Source organism: Lagenorhynchus albirostris, chromosome 17 (assembly GCF_949774975.1).
Source record: "Lagenorhynchus albirostris chromosome 17, mLagAlb1.1, whole genome shotgun sequence".
NCBI lineage: Eukaryota > Metazoa > Chordata > Mammalia > Artiodactyla > Delphinidae > Lagenorhynchus > Lagenorhynchus albirostris.
The window spans coordinates 81222104-81240958 of NC_083111.1; the positions used below are offsets into that span (position 1 = coordinate 81222104).

The 18855-nt window shown below is 65.2% G+C and overlaps 3 protein-coding genes across 12 annotated transcripts; 1 reads left to right on the top strand and 2 right to left on the bottom strand.

The window, feature by feature from the left end:
* The first annotated feature begins 322 nt into the window (after positions 1–322).
* TIGD5 (tigger transposable element derived 5) lies at positions 323–5307 on the top strand. Its single transcript, XM_060127866.1, has one exon. The coding sequence runs from the start codon at positions 323–325 to the stop codon at positions 2249–2251; it is 1929 nt and encodes a 642-aa protein (XP_059983849.1). The 3' UTR covers positions 2252–5307.
* Positions 5308–5383: 76 nt separating this feature from the next.
* On the bottom strand, positions 5384–10273 carry PYCR3 (pyrroline-5-carboxylate reductase 3). The gene is made up of 6 exons (XM_060128062.1): positions 10136–10273; positions 8537–8601; positions 7897–8076; positions 7360–7572; positions 6939–7031; positions 5384–6745 (listed from the first exon to the last, which is right to left on the bottom strand). Exons 1-6 carry the CDS (start codon positions 10233–10235, stop codon positions 6563–6565), a joined length of 834 nt encoding a protein of 277 aa, XP_059984045.1. The 5' UTR covers positions 10236–10273; the 3' UTR covers positions 5384–6562.
* A 1952-nt stretch (positions 10274–12225) lies between these two features.
* On the bottom strand, positions 12226–18184 carry GFUS (GDP-L-fucose synthase). 10 transcript variants are annotated; one of them, XM_060127697.1, is made up of 11 exons: positions 17671–18059; positions 16497–16653; positions 16067–16181; positions 14852–14980; positions 14705–14778; positions 14373–14506; positions 14121–14254; positions 13759–13825; positions 13521–13600; positions 13211–13310; positions 12831–13036 (listed from the first exon to the last, which is right to left on the bottom strand). In XM_060127697.1, exons 2-11 carry the CDS (start codon positions 16640–16642, stop codon positions 12981–12983), a joined length of 1035 nt encoding a protein of 344 aa, XP_059983680.1. In that variant the 5' UTR covers positions 16643–16653; positions 17671–18059; the 3' UTR covers positions 12831–12980. The 10 variants fall into 10 exon arrangements, with proteins under 10 accessions (XP_059983673.1, XP_059983672.1, XP_059983675.1 ...); XM_060127699.1 differs by having other exon boundaries at positions 14190–14254; positions 17671–18054; XM_060127690.1 differs by lacking the exon at positions 13759–13825 and having other exon boundaries at positions 12226–13036; positions 14190–14254; positions 17682–18060.
* Between the last annotated feature and the right edge of the window lie 671 nt (positions 18185–18855).

The window sequence follows — 18855 nt, forward strand, 5'->3', positions numbered from 1 at the left end:
CCCCGCGGGGCTCGCCCTTTCCCGGAGGAGCTGGAGCAACCCGCCGGGCACAGCGCCGCCGGCTCCCGCCCCCCTCCGCTGCAGCTCCGGTGGACTTGGCGGGCCCGGGCGGAGCAGACCGGCCGGCACGTGCGGGGTGACGTGCAGCGCGGGGTGGGGCCGCGCGGGACCAACGCGCCTGCGCGCGCCGAGCGGGCGAGACAAAGGGGAGGGCCCGGCCGGTCCCGCCCCCAGCGCCCGCCCAGCGCGGCCGGCCGGGCGGGCGTATGGCCCCGGTTCCCGCGCCCCCGCTGCCGCTGCCGCCGCAGCCGCAGCAGCAACCATGTACCCCGCGGGACTCCCGGCCGGCCCGGCCCCGCGCCGCGGCCGCCGCCCCCCGCCCGGGCGCCCCGCGCAGTCGCCGCGGCCCCCCGCGCCCGCCCCGGTCGCCGCCGCGCGGCCGCCGCCCCCCGCGCCCGGGCCGCGGCCCCGCGTGGCCGTGAAGATGGCCTTCCGCAAGGCCTACTCCATCAAGGACAAGCTGCAGGCCATCGAGCGCGTCAAGGGCGGCGAGCGGCAGGCCAGCGTGTGCCGCGACTTCGGCGTGCCCGGCGGCACGCTGCGCGGCTGGCTCAAGGACGAGCCCAAGCTGCGCTGGTTCCTGGAGCAGCTGGGCGGCGAGGTGGGCACGCAGCGCAAGAAGATGCGGCTAGCCAACGAGGAGGAGATCGACCGCGCCGTCTACTCGTGGTTCCTGGCGCTGCGCCAGCACGGCGTGCCGCTGTCGGGGCCGCTCATCCAAGCGCAGGCCGAGGCCTTCGCGCGCCAGATCTACGGGCCCGAGTGCACCTTCAAGGCCAGCCACGGCTGGTTCTGGCGCTGGCAGAAGCGCCACGGCATCTCCAGCCAGCGCATCTACGGCGAGGCCGAGCCCCCAGCCGCCGGCCCCGCGCCCGGCCTGCCGGTCAAGCAGGAGCCCGCGCAGCTCACCCGCACCGGCCCCCTGCCCGACCGCGCCCTGAATTCCCCTGCCCCCGCCGAGGGCGGCTACGGCGACGAGCAGATCTACAACGCCAACGTCACCGGCCTCTACTGGAAGCTGCTTCCGGAGCAGGCCGCGCCCCTGGGCGCGGGGGGCTGTGGCCGTCGCTGGCGGGGCGACCGGGTGACGGTGCTGCTGGCCGCCAACCTGACCGGCAGCCACAAGCTGAAGCCGCTGGTCATCGGGCAGTTGCCGGACCCACCCAGCCTGCGCCACCACAACCAGGACAAGTTTCCCGCCTCCTACCGCTACAGCCCCGACGCCTGGCTCAGCCGCCCGCTGCTGCGCGGCTGGTTCTTCGAGGAGTTCGTCCCGGGCGTCAGGCGCTACCTGCGCCGCAGCTGCCTGCAGCAGAAGGCTGTGCTGCTGGTCGCCCACCCGCCCTGCCCCAGCCCTGCGGCCAGGATGCCCACGCTGGAGGAGAGCGAGGAGACCCCCAGGAGGTGCCGGCCTGAGCCCCTGGGCCCTCCGGAGGAGCTGCAGACCCCCGACGGGGCGGTGCGGGTGCTGTTCCTGTCCAAGGGCAGCAGCCGGGCACACATCCCGGCCCCACTGGAGCAGGGGGTGGTGGCCGCCTTCAAGCAGCTGTACAAGCGGGAGCTGCTGCGGCTGGCCGTGTCCTGCGCCGGGGGGTCCCCGCTGGACTTCATGCGCAGCTTCATGCTCAAGGACATGCTCTACCTGGCCGGCCTCTCCTGGGACCTGGTGCAGGCAGGCAGCATCGAGCGCTGCTGGCTGCTGGGCTTGCGGGCTGCCTTCGAGCCCCGGCCGGCGGAGGAGTGCGCTGGGCAGCCAGCTGGCCAGGCCGAGGAGGCCGCGGAGCGCAGCAGGGTGCTTAGCGACCTCACGCACCTGGCAGCCCTGGCCTACAAGCGGCTGGCGCCCGAGGAGGTGGCCGAGTGGCTGCACCTGGACGATGACGGGGGGCTGCCCGACGGCTGCAGAGAGGACCCAGGCCCCAGCCGGCCTCCCGTGCTGGTCCCTGGGGCCCCTCCGCCCCCAGCCAGCTTGCCCTCTGTCGCGGCGGGAGGAGAGGAGGAGGAGGAGGCCGCCGTGCCCTCCGCTGGGGAGGCCGTGCGGGGCCTGGAGACAGCTCTGCGATGGCTGGAGAGCCGGGACCCCCGGGAGGTAGGGCCGCTGAAGCTGGTGCAGCTTCGCTCCCTGATCAGCATGGCCCGGAGGCTGGGGGGCATCGGGCCCTCTCCTGCAGTCCCTGATGATGGGGTGTGACCAGGCCAGTCCGAGCAGCCCCCAGTGGCCTTTCTCCTGCGGCACTTGGAGGGGATACACACAGCCTCCCCATCTCTCCTCCCCTCCCCTGGGGTGGCCTCCCCCCCTCGCTCGGGGTTGCAGGGATCCCAGCCCAGCCTGGCTCAGAGGAGCTCTGTTGGTGAAGGGCCGTCCCCTCCACTGGTGCCCGCGTTTCATGTGGGGACAGAACAGAGGCCGCGGGCGCCTGCTTCCCCTCCCTGGGCAGGCGCGCACGTGGGGTCTGCGGTCTTAGCCAGGTGCCCTCTCCTGCAGGCCTGGCACACACACCACAGCACTTATCAGAGAGCAGGTGGCTGTGCTCCCACCCTGGCCCCTGTGGGGCTGAGGCCTCCAGCCATGTTCCTGTCCACACCGCCCAGCACTTGTACCGGACGAGGGCCCGGCGCTCCCATCCCTCCCGACCACAGCCATGCGGTCGGTCGTCTCAATGGGAAGCACACCACTCGTTTTGTTTTTAGCGCGTTAAGTCTGTCTTTAACAGATACGCTTCAGGGACCCGGGGTGGAGGGCTCCGTGGGCTGGAAGGGAGGATGGTGCCCGGCACGCGGGGCCTCCCAAGGTTCTGGGTGCAGCGAGGGCTGTAGGTTTCTGTTCCACTCGGATTTTTAACTTTCCTTAAGAAAACATTCTGAACAGCTCTCTTGTTCCGTGGGGTTGGCGAGCACTAGACCTGGGTCCTGATGACAGACCAGTGGCCGGGCCAGCGCCCTGTGCCCCCACCAGCCACAGGCCACTTTGTCCAGCCCCAGAGCCCAGAGCCATCCCGTTTCCCCGGAGCAGCCCTGGGGCACTGACGGCCATGCCAGGACAACCCTCAGTGCCTTAGCTTCCCTCCAAGGCTCCCCTGCCCAGCCTGCCCTCAGGTTTCTCTCCCACGCCTGGCGCTGCCCAAGGCGTGGCTGAGGGGCTGCTTCCCATGGCCCCATCAACTGGGCTCCTAGATGGCACCGTTTGTAAGGAGAAGGTAAGGGCTCTGTAACTGTCCAGCTCTGGATTCAGGATCCTGCTGGTGGCCTGAGGCCGAGAGATACCCACCCGGCCTCCCAGAGGCTGCCCTGCACAGATACCCAGAGCTCTTGTGAGGGGCAGTGGGGCCGGATTTGAGGTGCTGCCTGCCTCAGCGCTCTGCCCTCATCCTCACCTGCCCCATCCTCCTGGTGGTCTGAGACTGCAGAGGCCACAGACAGGTGCTGTGTTTGTGGGACGGGAGGGCTGTGCACGGCGGTAGGACGGCTGGGCACCCCCAGAGCAAGGACATAAACTGTTCCTTGGAACCACCCCCCCCAAAAAAAACCACATATGTATGTGTATGTCAAATCTGAAAGCTGAGGGACAGTATGTAGGATTTGGAAACAAGAGAAGGGAGGCTTGGCTAGCCAGGCCCAGGCAGCAGCCTCCAGCCGCAACTGCTGGGGCCCACCTGGCACCTCCACTTCCATCTGTGTCAAGCCTGCACACCTGCAGGAGCCTCTGGCGGTCTACGCTGGCCCTGGGTCTAACCAAGCAGCTGCACGGGGCTTCAGGATGTCTCGCATGTTACACCACCTGCCTCTCCAGCTGGTGGCGACCCGGGGACCCAGGCCGGGAGCTCCTGGTCACGATGGCCAGCAGGTCCTCTGCCCTGCCCGCCTATAGGGTCCTGTGGAGAGACAGACCTCAGAGCCCAGGTGGGCACCGGGCGAGGGTGGCCTCTGGTAGCATCAGCAGCACTGCCCCTCTTGCCAAGTATCCTGTCTCAGCCTTTAATCCTCTTGCACCCCGGAGCCTGGGCAGGGCGACTGCAGTTGGTATTGAGAACCGGCCAGCAGGACAGGGCCTCCCACCTCCTCTCACGTGGCTCCAGCCTCGTCCCCCCTGGAGAACCAAGGCTGCGCCCCAGGAGGTGGCTCTGCCCGGTCTCCAAGGCCCTGGATGGGCAGAGTGGAAACGAGGCACAGCGCGGGCTGGCCTGGGGCCTTGAAGAGTTAGGGGGCCCGTCAAGGGTGGGTCTGGGAGCCGCTTCGCTTTGCTGGGCTGGGGACTACCTCGCCCAAGGACCTCCGAAGCTGTCCCCTCTAGAATGGGGGCACTGGTGCCACCGGGCCCTGCACATGAAGAGGGTGGCTCTGGCCCCGAACGCAGCCCCAGCAACGGTCCTTGTGACCCCGGGCCCCATCGCAGCTCTGGCACGAGGCCACCCACCTCCCTGGGCTCACCTCACTGTGAACCACAGGGCAGGGTCTTCCTGTGGGAGACGCCAGCTTTTCTCTGCAGAATGGGTGAAATGGCCTCACTGCCGACACCTGCTGGGCCCGGGGCATCTAAGCCGCTCCCCGGTTTGTGCTGAGGGTAAGGCGGTTGATGGCAGAGGGAGGGGTCTTAGTTGCTGCCTGAACTCCTTCAGCAGCCCTACCTGCAGAGTGCTGGGCACCATGCTGGAGACTGGGTTTCTTGCCCTCAAGGATTACACGTCTCTTGTGAGGGTGTGGGACCCCTGTGGCCTGGGAGGTGCTCAGGGACACAGCCACCATGCTCTCCCCATCCTGTTCACAGCCCTCTGACAAATCCTCAAGGCGGTAAAGATCACTGATTCGAAAAAGCAGCCCCTGGTCAGTCACCGTCAGGGCTGGCCCCGTGGGCTTGGTGGTAGGCACAGCGGGAAAGCACTGCAGGTGGAAAGGGGAGCTTGTGGCTTCTGCTGAAGCCAGCCCAGCTGGGGGCTGGGAGGGCAAGACCAGGCTGCAGCATCAGAGGGAACCCGTGTGAGGCCAAGCTTGCCCGAGGGGCCTCACGCTTGGGAATGAGCCCCCAGGTGACAGCTGGACCGAAGCGCGGGGTGAGAGGAAGGGGGCGCCCTCCAGCAGGGGCTCGGGCCTCCTGGGACCCCCAGCCTGCTGGCCCAAGAGCCCCGGGGGCAAGGGTGCTTGCCCTGTCGAGGGACCCTTTCACAGCCAACCTCACTGACAGCAGAGGTCGCCGGCCAGATAGGCCCAGCACGCTTTCTAATAAAGGCTGGATGCGCCAGCGTCACGTGATCCCTGTTCTAGTCTTATTTGTGGGGAGGGTACAGGAAAGGGACAACGTTGATGGAAAAAGTTCACATCCGCCAGCTTCTGAGAAAAGTAATTTTAGCTTCGCAGTATAAGGTGAAGGGACTTGGCCGGCCAGTGACTGGGCTGCAACCCTGCCCGCCCCCGCCCCAAGCTGCCGTTCTTGGGTCAGGCCCTCTTCAACTGGCATTTCCTGTCACGGGCCATCACCAGCTGGGCTCACCGGGCACCTCACATTCAGGAGGTGACCGCCTAAGGGCAGGGCTGGGCAGAGGTGCATCTTCCACTCCCCAAGCCGAGCCCTGCCTGGTCCTCAGGGATTCTGTTGGAAGATACGTGGCGGGGACCCATGGACGTACAGCTGAGGGTGAGGTTGGAGGGCTGGGCGGGGGCAGGGGGAGCCTACCCTTGCAGAGCTCTCGGGTGATGGGAAGCCCTGTGCCCAGACCACCTACACCCACAGCTCCGAGTCTGGGCCAGTATCCTGGGCCTTGCCTGAGACGTGCTTCCAGGCACTTGGCATTGGGTTTGACCAGCCTCCAGTTAAATATTGCTTGCTCCGTGCTAGAGGACAGCCGCGGTTCAAAAGTGAAAGAAAAGGCGCCGAAATGGACTCAGGCTGAGCCTTCTAGCAGGTGGAAGGGCCAGGGTCAGACGGACAGTCGCTGGCTGAGGGCCAGCCGCCCATGAAGGCTGGAGTGGTGGGGGCTCAGCGCTGTGCGGGCCGTGAGGGGCAGGCTGCCGTGTAAGCCCTGTTCACAGCCCGGGGATCACTTTGCCGTGAGCCTCACAGCTGGCGGGTGGAAGGAAGGGGCTCCAGCACTAGGGCCCGTGTGGGGTGGGGAGGCCCCTGTGAGCCTTGGGCTGCAGGTAGTCTGCCCCGCACCCAGAGGCGCCTCGTCCTTGCTTAGGGCCCTAAGTTGCTGGCTTTCCTGGCCTGTTGGTCCTTTCACAGACATGCTAAGAACCAAATCCTGCAGTCAGAGGCCAGGCCGTGGGACCCTCCAGGACCCTTGACCCAAGGAAGGGTCATCAGGACCAGCTCCACCTGCCGCTGGCCGCGAGCTCAGGGTCTGGAGGGGGGCCCACAGCCCGCTGTGATCCCCGCTGGCCAGGACCTGTTCTCCACCCAGCCTCCCACACCTCAAGCAGCTCCCCCACTGGCCTGCAGGCTGGAGAGAACCCGAGTCCTCGGGAAGGGGCTGGGGGGTGGCCACGGCCTGCACCCAGTGCCTGCGCCCTACTTCCTGCTGAGTTCCCGGGCCCGGCAGGTGGCAGCCTCCACGGCGCTCATGGCCGCCGCCCGCAGCGCGCCCTGCTCCAGCGCGTGGAGCCCATAGATAGTGGTGCCGCCGGGCGTGCACACGTCAGTCCGCAGCTGAGCCGGGTGCTGCCCCTTCTGCAGAAGCATCTTGGCCGTGCCCTGGGGAAAGTGGCATTGGGGTGACTCGGGGGAGGCCAGCAGCCCCTCCTCGGCTCAGCCCCACCCCCACCCCCGCCGCCCCGTCTCAGCCCAGGCTGCTCAGGCCTGCCCTCTCCCTTCCCACAGCTCCCAGGAGGCGTGCTGCCCCCTCCCCTTCCACACGCTCCCCCAGGACCGGGCAGCAGGGTCTCACCAGCAGGGTCTGAGCGGCAATGCGGTGGGCCAGGCTACTGGGCATGCCCATCTTGATGGCTCCTTCGGCCAAGGCCTCCGAGAAGGCACACACCTGTAGCAGCGGGGGGCGGGGACAAAGCCAGCACTCCCTTGGACACAGAACCCAGCCTGGAAAAGGCTGGGGACCCTCAGGAACAAGGTCCTGCACACCAGCCACCAGAGCCGAGGCCAGAGCCCAGGGGTCTGCCAAGGGGCCGGCCTCAAAGGCCCAGGAAGGCACAGATAACAGGGGGTGGGTGGCGCACACGGGGAGCTGCGGACCCAGCCGGGGAGCCATGGGGCCAGGGGCTGTCGGGGGGGCTCCACAAGGCCCCACTTTGCCGAGGGAGGGCCGGCCTGTGAGGGCAGGGGTTGGGGTGCGGGGACCAGACGACACTCACAAAGGCCACACCGCTGCCGCTGAGGCCAGTGTGGACGTCCACCTGGGCCTCGGGCACCTCCTCGCACTGCCCGCAGGCCTCCAGCAGGGTCCGCAGGAGCCCGGCCTCGCCACTGCCAGCATGGCGGCCCCGTGCCATCACCATGGCCCCCTCCTGGACCACGCAGGGCAGGTTGGGCGAGACTCGCAGCACTCGTGCCATCGGGGGCAGCAGCTGGCGGGAGAGAGGCTGCGATCAGGGCGGCTGTGGGATCAGGCTGCCGGGCAGGCACACGCCGGGCCAGAGCAGGCTCCCCGCTACTTCCCGGGCGTGGCGCCCTAACCCCAGGTGGGAGGAGCCCTAACCCCAGCCCCCTAGCCACCTGGCCGCCTGTGCAGGCCGGCTGAGAGGCTGTCTGCCCCCCAACCCATCCATCCTGGTTTCTGGAAGGGCTGGACCCAGGCTGCAGCCGGGCTGGGATGGCAGGGGTGGGAGGCCAGCAGAGCCCACCCTGGGGTCAGAGCCTCAGCCCCCACTGCACCCCGACAGGCCACTCACCTCCTCCAGGGTGCTCAGGGAGACCCCAGCAGCCACAGACACCAAGATGTGCTCAGCGGTGACCACAGGAGCCACCTCCACCAGGACAGCCGGCAGGATGTGGGGCTTGGTGGCAAAGAAGACGAGCGAGCAGCTCTGCAGCACCTCCCGGTTGGAGTGGCTGGTCTGGCAGCCCAGGGCCTGCAGCAGGGTTGCCGGGACCAGGCCCACGTCAGCGGGCATCCTCCCAGACCACGGCCCTCCCTGCCGGAGCCCACCCTGCAATCCCACGGGCCCCCCATTGCAAACGGCCCTAAACTAATGCCCATGACGCGCCCAGACCACCCGTTCTCGCTCAGGATCCAACCTCAGATGGCCCTGGTGTCAGCACCTCCTCGAGCCCTCTGATCCCAGTGAGTGCCCGTGACATTCCCGCCCGTCCAGCATGCACACGCACACGCACACGCACACACACACCCCTTTACCCCACCCGGGCCCCCCACAACCTTGACTTTCCTTCTGGCCTTGGACCTCCCCTTCCCCAGCCCAGCCCAGCCCGTCTCAAAACTTTAGCTAAGTAAGCAGCACTTCCCTGGCCCCAAGGAGCCAAGAGCCATCTGAGCCCTGGGAAGCCTCCACTCAGAGGAGCTGCCCGGCTCACCCGGAAGCGGCAGAGGTTCCTGTCCGTCGGTGCGCTGGCCAGCACGTGCTGAGCTTCCACTTTTCCTGGAAGGAAAGGCAAAGGCAGGTAGGGGGTGTCAGTGAGGATGTGGCGCGGGGAGAAGCCAGCCTGGCAGGCCCCTTACAGCAGGTCTCTGAGGCTCAGCCACACCTGGGCCACGCGGAGCCTCTCCAAGAAGCCAGGTGCTTGGCGGGGCCGCTCCACTCGGCTGGGACCAGGCAACCAGCCTCACTTGATTCTACTCAGCAGTCATCGCTGCCCACCTGCTGCTGCTGCTGAGGCCAGACGCCCTGCCGGACACAGGGGCCGGGAGCTTGCCTTGTCTCATGAGGACCCAGATCCCAGGGACCCCTGCCTCCGGGAACAGTTAGGCTGGGGAGGGGGCATGGTGGGTAGGGAGGCTGGGGTGGGGGATGAGCTTCCTCCGGAGGGGGGTGCATCTGTACGGGGACATCCAAGCAGAGGCTCAGTGCCCGTTTGGTAGAAATCCTCTACAGATCAGATTTCTGTAAAGTCTAGCAGGAAGGCAGAAGTGCACCCCACGGCCTCAAGAGACGGTGGCAGCACTGTGAGACTCCGTGCAGCAGGGGAGGCAGGTGATACTCCAGGTTTTACAGGTAAAACACCTGAGACTTGCAGTAAACTGTTTTCTGATGATTTTGACCTTTCTAGACCTTGACATATGGCTGAAGGCAGAAAACCAGTCCATATCTACATATAAAGGTTTCTAAAGACTGTGGAACCTCCATCCCTGCTATAAGTGGTGCTCGACCGAGGATGATTTTGCCCCCCCCACCGGGGACACTGACAGTGTCTGGAGACATTTTGGCTGTCACAACTGGGGGTGTCACTGACACCTAGTGGGGAGCAGCCAGGCAAGGGGCTAAACAGCCTACAATGTGAAGAACGGAGAATGATGTGGCCCCAAATGTGCACAGTGCCGGACACTAGGGCTGCAGCCGGCGAACAAACAGAAAGAGTCGGAGGCTCAGAGCGGTCAGGCAGCTCGACCGAGGCACGAGGTTAGGACGTCGGCAGGAGATCCCGCGCTCTAAGCTAGGGCTGTCCAAGGGAAGTATCGCTCGAGCCACACACGTAACTTCACATTTTCTAGTAGTCTTATTAAACAAGTAGGAAGAAACGGGTGAATTGTAGTACATTTTATTTAACTCAAGGTAGCCAAAATGTCACCCTTCCAACACCTAATCAATATTAAAAGTTACTAAGATACGTTATTTTTTGTTTGGATGATAAATCTTCCAAATTCGGCGTATATTTTATTCTGTGCACTCACAGCACATCTCAACTCGGACGTGGGGACGGCCGGCGCTGAGCCTCTCCACCACAACCCCTCCAGCCGCGCTCCCAGAGGAAGCAGAGACCGGAGGCACAGGGTCCGCGTGCCGCCCTGGCCCACGCCCGCCGGCCAGCCCCACCCTGGGGCCCCTGCGCGGAGGGCCCCGTGCTGCCCGGGGCTCCGTGGGGCAGGTGAGCTACGGAGAAGTAAGCCCGTCCCTCCCACACAGGCCGGTGTCGGACGCCCGCTAGCCCGCGGGCCCGGGACCCCACGCGCCCCACCTGCTTGGATGAGGCCCTGCGCGATGGCCTCCGCCATGCGGCCGGCGCCCACGAAGCCCACGCGCCTCGGGCCAGAGTCCGCCGCAACCGCCGCCGCCATCTCGCCACCGCCCCGCGCCGCGCCCCGCCCGCGCCCTCAGCGCCGCCAATGGGCTACACCGCCCAGCACCTGCCCTCGTCCATTGGCTGCCGAGACCTCACGCTCCGCCCCCTCCCGCGGGCTCCACGCTCTATCGATCGCTACCAATTGGGCTCACCCCTTCGCAGCTCATTGGCCGGAGAGATCTAGGGCGAGGAGGGGTGGGCCGCGGCGCGGGGCGCCGGGCGGGCGGCCAGGATACTGTATTGGCTTCTGTCCCGATGTGTGAAATTTCCCAAAGGGCAACTTGAGCTGGTCACTTAAAGGCGAAGGGCAGGAAAGGGTGGGGGCTCCTCTGGTCTTGTCCCAGAGGTGGGCGCCTCAGGCCGCTCGGAGCCTGCCAGTGGACCTAGGTGTGGCGGACAGGGTTGCCTGGTCAGGGCCTGTGGTCAGCTCTTCCCCGAGCTGCAGTGGGTCTGGGTGACAGCATAAAATTGGCACAGCCAGTGAAACGTGGGAGCAGGGGTCTGCTTTTCTGTTAAAGGAGGTCCTCAGGCCAGCCTGGATTCTGGTTTCTGAGGGCCTCTCAGGGAGCTGCAGGGGAGACCTTCATGAGGCCTAGGTCCCCAGCGGAGACCTGGCCCCTCTTGCTGGTTCTGTGGGAGATGGAGTGCTTCGCCAGGGCCAGGGCCCACCTTAGAGACTGAGAGGGGGAGGGTGGGTGTGGGTGTGCGCTGTGCTTGTAATTTTTGATTGACATGGGAAAAACAAGGTTGAAGAACTAAGATTGCAGTTTTTAAGACTGAATTTTAAAGATGTTATTTTTTTTTTTTTTTTTTTTTTTTTTTGCGGTACGCGGGCCTCTCACTGTTGTGGCCTCTCCCGTTGCGGAGCACAGGCACCGGACGCGCAGGCTCAGCGGCCATGGCTCACGGGCCCAGCTGCTGCGTGGCATGTGGGATCTTCCCAGATCAGGGCACGAACCCGTGTCCCCTGCATCGGCAGGCGGACTCTCAACCACTGCGCCACCAGGGAAGCCCTAAAGATGTTATTTTCTTTAAACTCTACTTTGACACGTTCAGAGCTCTTCAACAATGAGATCCCTTCATTCCTTCAACGCTGCCCCTTCAGCGTGGGGGCCCTGCTCTGGGCTGGGAACGAAGGGCACACGGCAGTGGAGTGCACAAACCCCCACCCCGCAGACTTGCATTCTGGCTGGAGAGACAGCCCCTCTACGATAAACACACACACCCCATAACCCAAGGGACAAGTCAGGACACACAACCACTACTTGTGTCCGGCCAGGCACGTCCAGGCCTCTCTGCCCCGCGCAGGGCCTCCTTCCCCCATTCTCACTTGGCTGATCCAAGCTCCAACTCAGGGACCACCCCTCCCCCTCTCCCTGAACGCCCACAGGGGCAGACCCTTCAGGTTCACAAAGGGCTGGCACCCAGGGGATACAGCATGAAGGGCCGACCAGGTCCTGGAGCTCCAAGCCCTGGGGGGTGGGGGAGGGGAGGTGTTTCCAGAGAAGCAAGCAGGTGGGGTGGGCCTCAGTCAGCAGAGACCTAAGAGGTGGGGAGGCACTGATGTGAGAGGGGCAGGACTGGCCCCTGGAGAGGCCCGTGGGCCGGGGTGGTGGTAACAAACGCAGGGAGGCATCAGCTGGACACGGGACGGAGGGTGGGGCTTGCGTGGCCGGCACAGGGAAGGCAGCCCATAGCGCCTGAATGAGCAAAGGAAGCAAGGGACGCGGCAGGCACACCTGGGGCCAGAAGAGAGCTGGGAGTCACTGGTGTGAAGACAGCAAAGGGTGCCCCAGGGGAGGTGGGCCCCGGAGCCAGGGAAGGTGCCTGGGTCCTGGGGGAAGCACACCCGGCACTGACTGGCTAGGCGGGGGCCGGGGGGTCAACCGGTCCAGACCTTCCTGTTGAGGATGGGAGGCCTGTGCCGCTCACCTCGGTGCCCGCCAGGCCCACTCTTGCGTGACACCTGTTGCTGCCCATGGGAGAAGGGCAGGCCAAGCCCCAGCACCCAAGCTGCTACCTGAAGGCTAGGGAGATGAGGGGCCAGGCCTGAACTGCTCTCCACTGCTCTCCTCAGATCCATCTGTGTACCTGCTCAGCCTGTCCAAACCCAGACCCAGCCTCTTTCCCCAAAGTCCTGGGGATGGGGGGGAAGCCCGGGGAGTGCAGGTTACCCAGGCCTGCACCTGGCTGTGCGTGGAGAGGCTCGGCTCTCGCCGCAGCCGGTGGGGACTGCCGCAGGTGCCTGCCCTTTGTCCCCGCCGGCTGACAGTCCAGCCTCTCCTGCCACGTGCCCACACACCCACCTCTCCGTGTCTCCGGCCACTGCTGCCTTTCTACCCCAGGGACAGTTGGCCACCGTGGCCCAGCAGCTCTTGGGGGCTGGCCAGGCTCAGGAGGCAGTGCTGGGGCGGGGGAGATGGGGGGCTGATACAGAGCTGCCGGGGCCAGGCCTGTGGAAACGCACTTTATTGGCTCCCAGGGATCAGAAGTGTACATGCTCTGCGACTGGCGTCGGGGAGCAGGGTGCTGGGCCTGGCCAGGCCTTGGCTTCCCTGAGGACGGTGTGAACGGTGGCCTCACCGGAGAGTCAGCCAGGTCTGCCCCGGCAGAGGGCATGGGGCAGGGGCCGGCCGCCACGAGGGCAGTGCCCTCAGCCCCGGCAGGTTCTGAGTGGCCGCCGCTGGGCTCTGCTGGCTGAGCGCCGGGGAGAGGGCAGCACCCGCTCCCGCCGCACACTTCACTTCCGGGCCTGCTCGTAGTTGTCAGTGAACCAGGCACAGGTCTCCTGCACGGCTGCAGAGGCGGGCGGGTGAGGCCCAGGGACGTAGGGCAGTCACCCCGTGTCCTGCCTCCACGGTGAGGGCGTGGAGGCCAAAGCTGCAGGGCGTCCACCCCCAACTGGCAGTAGGGAAGCTGAGGCCTGGGGAGGGGCCGGGCGGTCCTGAGGGATGGGGTGGGAGGGCTCACCCTGCTTGAAGGGCGTGAACCGGAAGTCGGGCAGGTAGGCCCGCAGCTTGCCATTACTGGCCGTCTTCTTAAACTGCCCATCCGACTTGGTTGTATCAAACTAGGCACCTGGTTAAGGGCACGGCAGAAGGGGCAGCCCACCCTTCCACCAGCCTGTCCTTGAAGCTTGTCTAGCCTTCCCAGGGGGAGCCTCCAGGAGAAAGCAGCAGACACCCTCACCCCCCGCTGCCAGGGTGAGTGCCATGGGTGCGTCACACCCACGGCCTCCTGCAGGGAGGCCCACGGTCTCCCGCCTAGAACCAAAGGATACGGTGACCTCCCCGTGGAAGTCCATGGCCTCCACCACAGCCTCAGCCACCTCCTGGATGGACACCTCATCCTCCTCACCCACTGTGGGGACCGAGGAGCCAGTGGCCAGGTCAGGCCTCCTCTGCCTGGACCCGCTGCCGCCCAGCCCCACAGACGTTCCCGCAGCCCTGCTCAGCGGCTCTCAGGACAGACGGGTGTCCTGCGCCACTGCGATGGGGGTGGGACTGCAGGGCACCCACCTGACAGGATGATGGGCTCCACCTCATTGTACTCCCGCAGGACCCAGATAAAGAGCCGGGCCAGGTCCTGGAGGTCAGACAGCCAGGGTCAAAGGCCACAAATTACGGCCAAACGGGCCCAGGTCACCTCTCCCAAGTGCTCCTGCTTGGCGGGGTGCAGCCCAGGCTTGGCTGGGGCCCGGGGTACCCCCCTTTGGGCAGTGCTTGGCCAGCTCAGCCCCAAGTCCTTTCTCCTGATGAGCTCAGAGCTGTACCCAGCAACGTCCCTGGGGAATGGAACGTACACAGACCCAGCAAGGACCAGTGGCTGCTCCCCTGGGGGCTCAGCCTGGACACCCGGCCCTTCCTAGGCTCCCTCATGCCTCCCCACAGCCAGCACGGCAGCTCCAGGAGACGTTCTGGGGAACAGCTGTGCCCCTCGCGGCACCAACCAGTGAGTAGATGAACTGCCTCCGAGGCCTCCCTGTGCCCCACACTGTCAAGGCTGAGCTGCGACCTGCAGGGTGGGGAGGGCGGGTGTCAGAGGGGACGTGCCGGCAGCGCCCCTCCTCCCCGCTGGGCCCCAGGGGCCCCATCAAGCAAGCACAGCTGTGCCATGGGTGGCGGTCACTCACTCTTGGCCAGATGCACCTTGTGGATGAGGCCAGGCAGCACGTGGCCGTCCTCGATGCTGAAGTTGTCATGGGGCCCGAAGACATTGGTGGGGATGACAGCGGTGAAGGTGCAGCCGTGCTGCTGGAAGTAGGCCCTGCGGGGGCACAGCATCCCCTCTGGCCCTCATCCTCGGATCACGGGCGAGCCCCGCCCCAGCCGAGGCTAGCGAGGAGGGGAGCCGAGATCTGAGCGCCCTGCCAGGGCGGCCCCCTGGGCCCACCCACCACAGGGCGTCTGGGGCCCCCTTCCCCGCTCTTGGCTGGCTTCAGCCTGGCACGCGCGGGAAGAGGACCTGTTCTGCACGTCGATCATCCTCTTGGCGTAAGAGTAGCCAAAATTGCTGCTGTGCGGGGGTCCGTTGTGAATCTGGGGGAGCAGAGGAGCCGCTGCTTCTCAGCCCTGCCCCCAGGCCAGGCCCCGCCCCAGCCCCGCCCCTCACCATGGTCTCATCGATAGGGTAGCTGGTCTTGTCGGGGAAGATGCAGGTAGACAGGCAGGAGACCACCTTTTGCGCCCCCACCTCGAAGGCCGAGTGCAGCACGTTGTCGTTGATGTGTATGTTTTTCCGCTGAGGGGGCAGGGGCAGGGCAGGGTTCAGGCCCCAGGCAGGATGCCAGCCCTTACCTGCCCCTCCAGGGACAGAAGTGCGGACACACCCTGGCAGGCAGTACCTGAGCCAGCGGTTCTACCAGCTCCCAGGACCCACTGTCCAGAAACCATGGCCCCCTCCCAGCCTGTTAGTCCCACCCCCAGGGCTGTAGGACGGTCCAGGCCTTCCTACTCTGAGGCTGGGGGAGGGCCCTGAGGAGAGGGCCACACCCGTAAGCTCAGGGCTGAGCCTGCCCACAGGGGCTGCTGTGGGCTAGGCAGGTGAGGTGCGAGCCAGGAGCCCAGGGGGCTCCACTCCCGCACCCCCAGGAGCTCACCCTGCTCTACTGCTCAGCAGCAGTGAAGCCTTGGCTGGCCACACCCCTCCTCCAGCCCCTTCCGGGGACTTCAGCTGGCCAGGGCATTTGGGTGGTCTGGGGAGAGGTGGTGGCCGGGCAGCCTGCTGCAAAGGCTGTCACTGAGACGAGGAGGGCCCTGTGGCGACAGGGGCCCCCAGGGAAAATCTGGTCTAAGCTTATGCTATCCCAGGCCCGATGCAGGGCCAAACCAGGCCAAGGCCAATTTTAGAGACGATGGGCCAGCCCTCAGAGGCCCAGCCAGGCAGGGGCAGGGCTGTGGGCGAGCCCAGCTCTCCTCCTGCCCCTGCCCCACACGTGCAACCCCTCAGGGCACATGCTGCAGGCCCAGAGCCCAGCTCACGCACCTCTGCACCCCTGAGCACACTGTGGGCCTGGCTCAGTGCAGCTGGACCTCCTGGAACCAGGAGGGTCTGAAGGCCCAGGGGGCAGGAACCAGCCGGGGGTCACAAGGCAAACATTGGCTTGCTTCAGCTCCTCCAACCCCCAGGTTAGCTCTGAGGCTTTTCCTATTCGGCCAAATGCCCCCAGGCCCACCTGCGTGCCCCTCTACCTACAAATCAAGTGTGGGTCACTGGGGGCCCCTCAGGGACTTCCCGGGGCCGGAACAGGAGCTTGGGAAGTAGGCCAGGAAGTTCCCAGAATCCGGGGTCCTGGCTCCCAGTGCTCACTGGGGCCCCCTCACTTACCCAGAAGTCCAAATTGTATTTGATATTCCGGAACAGGCCCCCCACCATTGCAGCAAGATGGATGACATGTGTGGGCCGGACTTTTTCAAACAGCGCTCGGGTCTGTGCAGCGTCCCTGAGGGGAGGCCGGGCCATCAGGGGCTGCTTGGAGGCCCAAGGGAACTAGCACCCTGGCTGAAAGCACTGGGGGCAGGAGGCAGGCGGGGCCGAAGGTGGGAGGGTCAGGCCCTGGCTGGCATGAGGGTGTGGGCTTCCAGGAAGAGATGGGAGGAAGTTTGCCCAGGAGCAAAACTGCACACACCCAGGCCAGGCCAGCCACCTGGCAGGGATGGGCCTGACCTGAGGCTACCAGGCCCAGGAACAGGCCTGGCCCGGAGCTCTCAGTCTGGAGAGGGCATGGTGGGGCTGCTCCAGGGATGAGCCCACTCACGTAAGATCAGCATCCTTGGAAGAAACAAACACCCAGTCCTCTCCGGGCAGCCTGGCCCCATCTGCTACCACCTTCTGGATGGCTCTGCCCACCAGCCCAGAGCCCCCAGTCACTAGGATCCGCATGGACCCCTGGGGCTCACCCATGTTGGCTGCACCTGCAGGGCCAAATGGTGTGAGGCTGAGGCCATCCCGCTCCCAGGCAACAGAACCCCACTCCCCTGAGATGCCCCAGCCTAGGGTCACTGCCCTTAGCACTGAGCCCCACTGTGATTTCCAAGGGCTGGCCTGGGGCAACGGGCACAGTATAAGGTCAGCAGCGCAAGGAGACTGCCCACTGGGGACCAGAAAGACCCATCTAGCCTGAGTCATCCCCTCCTCTCAGCCCTGCTCCCCAGGAAGCCCTCTGTCTAGAGCTGCACAGGGGCCCTAGGACTACCACCCAGCTGGGAGAGCCAGGCTCTGCCCTGCAGGCCCAACCCTGACCCCCACTGGGCCAAGAAAGGGAACATTCGGCTCCCCTCTGTCTGACAAGAGGGGAGGCAGCCAACCTTGGGGCTGGGGGCTCCTGGCCCAGGTCGTTTGGGCTGCTCCCAGCCAAAGTCCATATGCTACAGACGGGGAAGGGGCGGCGCCTGTGTATGCAACCCGGTGCCCACCAGCGGCCAGCTGGTCCCAGCTAGCCTTCGAGAGCCTGGCTCCTTCTGGGCAGGTTGCGCTTCTGGCTAAGAAATGGACAGGCCTCGGGGCGCCACCACCTCTGAGGCCCCTTCCTGGGAGCTGGAAATCTGCTCGGGCCGCTACAGGACGGCTCTGACCCCGCTGCAGGGCCCCACGGGCAGCCCGGACAGGAGGGGACGCTGCCCAGAAATTCCGCTGCTCTCGAGAGCGCGCGCAGCGCGGCAGCAGGCCTTGGGGTAGACCCCACCACGGCCGGGCCCCTCCACGTCCCTCAGGCGCTTCCCACGACCCCGGGTCCCCTTCCTGGCCCCACCTCCGAACCCACCGCATCTTGCAGCTGGGCCCCCTCCCACGCTTCCAGGCCCCTCCTGCGCCCCCAGTTCCTGGTACCCCTCAGGCTCCTCTAGCTGTCACGGGGCACCCAAGGCCCAGGCCCCGGCTCGCCACACCACGCCCCCCGTCCCAGGGTCCCCTCGTGCCCCGCGCTGTCTCACCTGCGTCTTACCTGACCTGCCCGGAGAGCGGCTTCAGGCGCCGGCTGAGAGTCCTGCCACGCGTTGGGGTTAGGTGGAGGGAGCGGGACCAGGTCGGGCCCTCCCGCGGAACTCTGGGAAATGGAGTCCTGGCGGGGCGCCCCGGGCGTTGCTGGGAAATGGAGTCCGGAACCGCGCAGCAGCCTGGGAAATGTAGTTCTTCCGGCTCCTCCTCCTCCTCCTCTGGGCGGACCCCGACCCGCCCTTAACCCAGCCTGGCGCTGGACGCGAGCCCCTGCTGAAGAGCGTGGGGGCGTGGGAGAGGAGGAGAGGCTGCGCTTCTCCGAAAGCCCGCAAGCTGTGGACCGAGGAGAGGCGGCAGAACCAAACACCGTTCTAAAAATGGAGAAGCTGCAACTCCTCAGTGCTTTCCTAGGGCAAACACTGCATTTGTGAGAAACAACTGCAACTCTGTTACTATATTCGGGACACTGAGGGGGCAGTATATAAAATATACTTTAATAAATACATTAAAAAGACAAACACGTTTCAGGAGATTTTTTTTTCTTTTTTCTTTTTTTTTTTTTTTGCGGTACGTGGGCCTCTCACTGTTGTGTCCTCTCCCGTTGTGGAGCACAGGCTCCGAGGCCATGGCTCACGGGCATAGCCGCTCCGCGGCATGTGGAATCTTCCCGGACTGGGGCACGAACCCGTGTCCCCTGCATCGGCAGGCGGACTCTCAACCACTGTGCCACCAGGGAAGCCCCTCAGGAGATTATTAAAAGCAGGAGACCACTTAGCGGCCACTGCTGTAGTTCAGGTAATGAGGATCAAAAGAAGTTTACTGCCTTAAGCAACATCGAGGTGGTAGGATTGACGGGACTCATGCTTCATCAGCCACGCAAGTCATGGGGAGCAAGTTAGGAACGATGCCTGGTGTGATGGCTGGTGTTAGGTGTCAACTTGGCCAGGCTGTAGCACCCAGTGATTCAATCAAACACAAATCTAGATGTTGCCAGTGAAGAGATTTTGTAGATGGTAACATCTTCAATCAGGTGACTTTAAGAAAACGAGACTTTCAGGCTTCCCTGGTGGCGCAGTGGTTGACAATCTTCCTGCTAATGCAGGGGACACGGGTTCGAGCCCTGGTCTGGGAGGATCCCACGTGCCGCGGAGCAGCTAGGCCCGTGAGCCACAACTACTGAG

Excerpts from the sequence above, each read along its gene's own strand:
- TIGD5 (XM_060127866.1), top strand. The coding sequence starts at position 323 with ATGTACCCCGCGGGACTCCCGGCCGGCCCGGCCCCGCGCCGCGGCCGC.
- PYCR3 (XM_060128062.1), bottom strand. The coding sequence starts at position 10,235 with ATGGCGGCGGCGGTTGCGGCGGACTCTGGCCCGAGGCGCGTGGGCTTC. Across the intron at positions 7,573-7,896 it reads CCCTGAGCACCCTGGAGGAG|CTGCTGCCCCCGATGGCACG; the intron begins GTGAGTGGCCTG and ends CTCTCCCGCCAG. Across the intron at positions 6,746-6,938 it reads TTGCCGCTCAGACCCTGCTG|GGCACGGCCAAGATGCTTCT; the intron begins GTGAGACCCTGC and ends CACTTTCCCCAG.
- GFUS (XM_060127690.1), bottom strand. The coding sequence starts at position 16,642 with ATGGGTGAGCCCCAGGGGTCCATGCGGATCCTAGTGACTGGGGGCTCT. Across the intron at positions 14,981-16,066 it reads AATACAATTTGGACTTCTGG|CGGAAAAACATACACATCAA; the intron begins GTAAGTGAGGGG and ends CTGCCCCCTCAG. Across the intron at positions 13,037-13,210 it reads GTTCACGCCCTTCAAGCAGG|CCGTGCAGGAGACCTGTGCC; the intron begins GTGAGCCCTCCC and ends CCGCCTCTGCAG.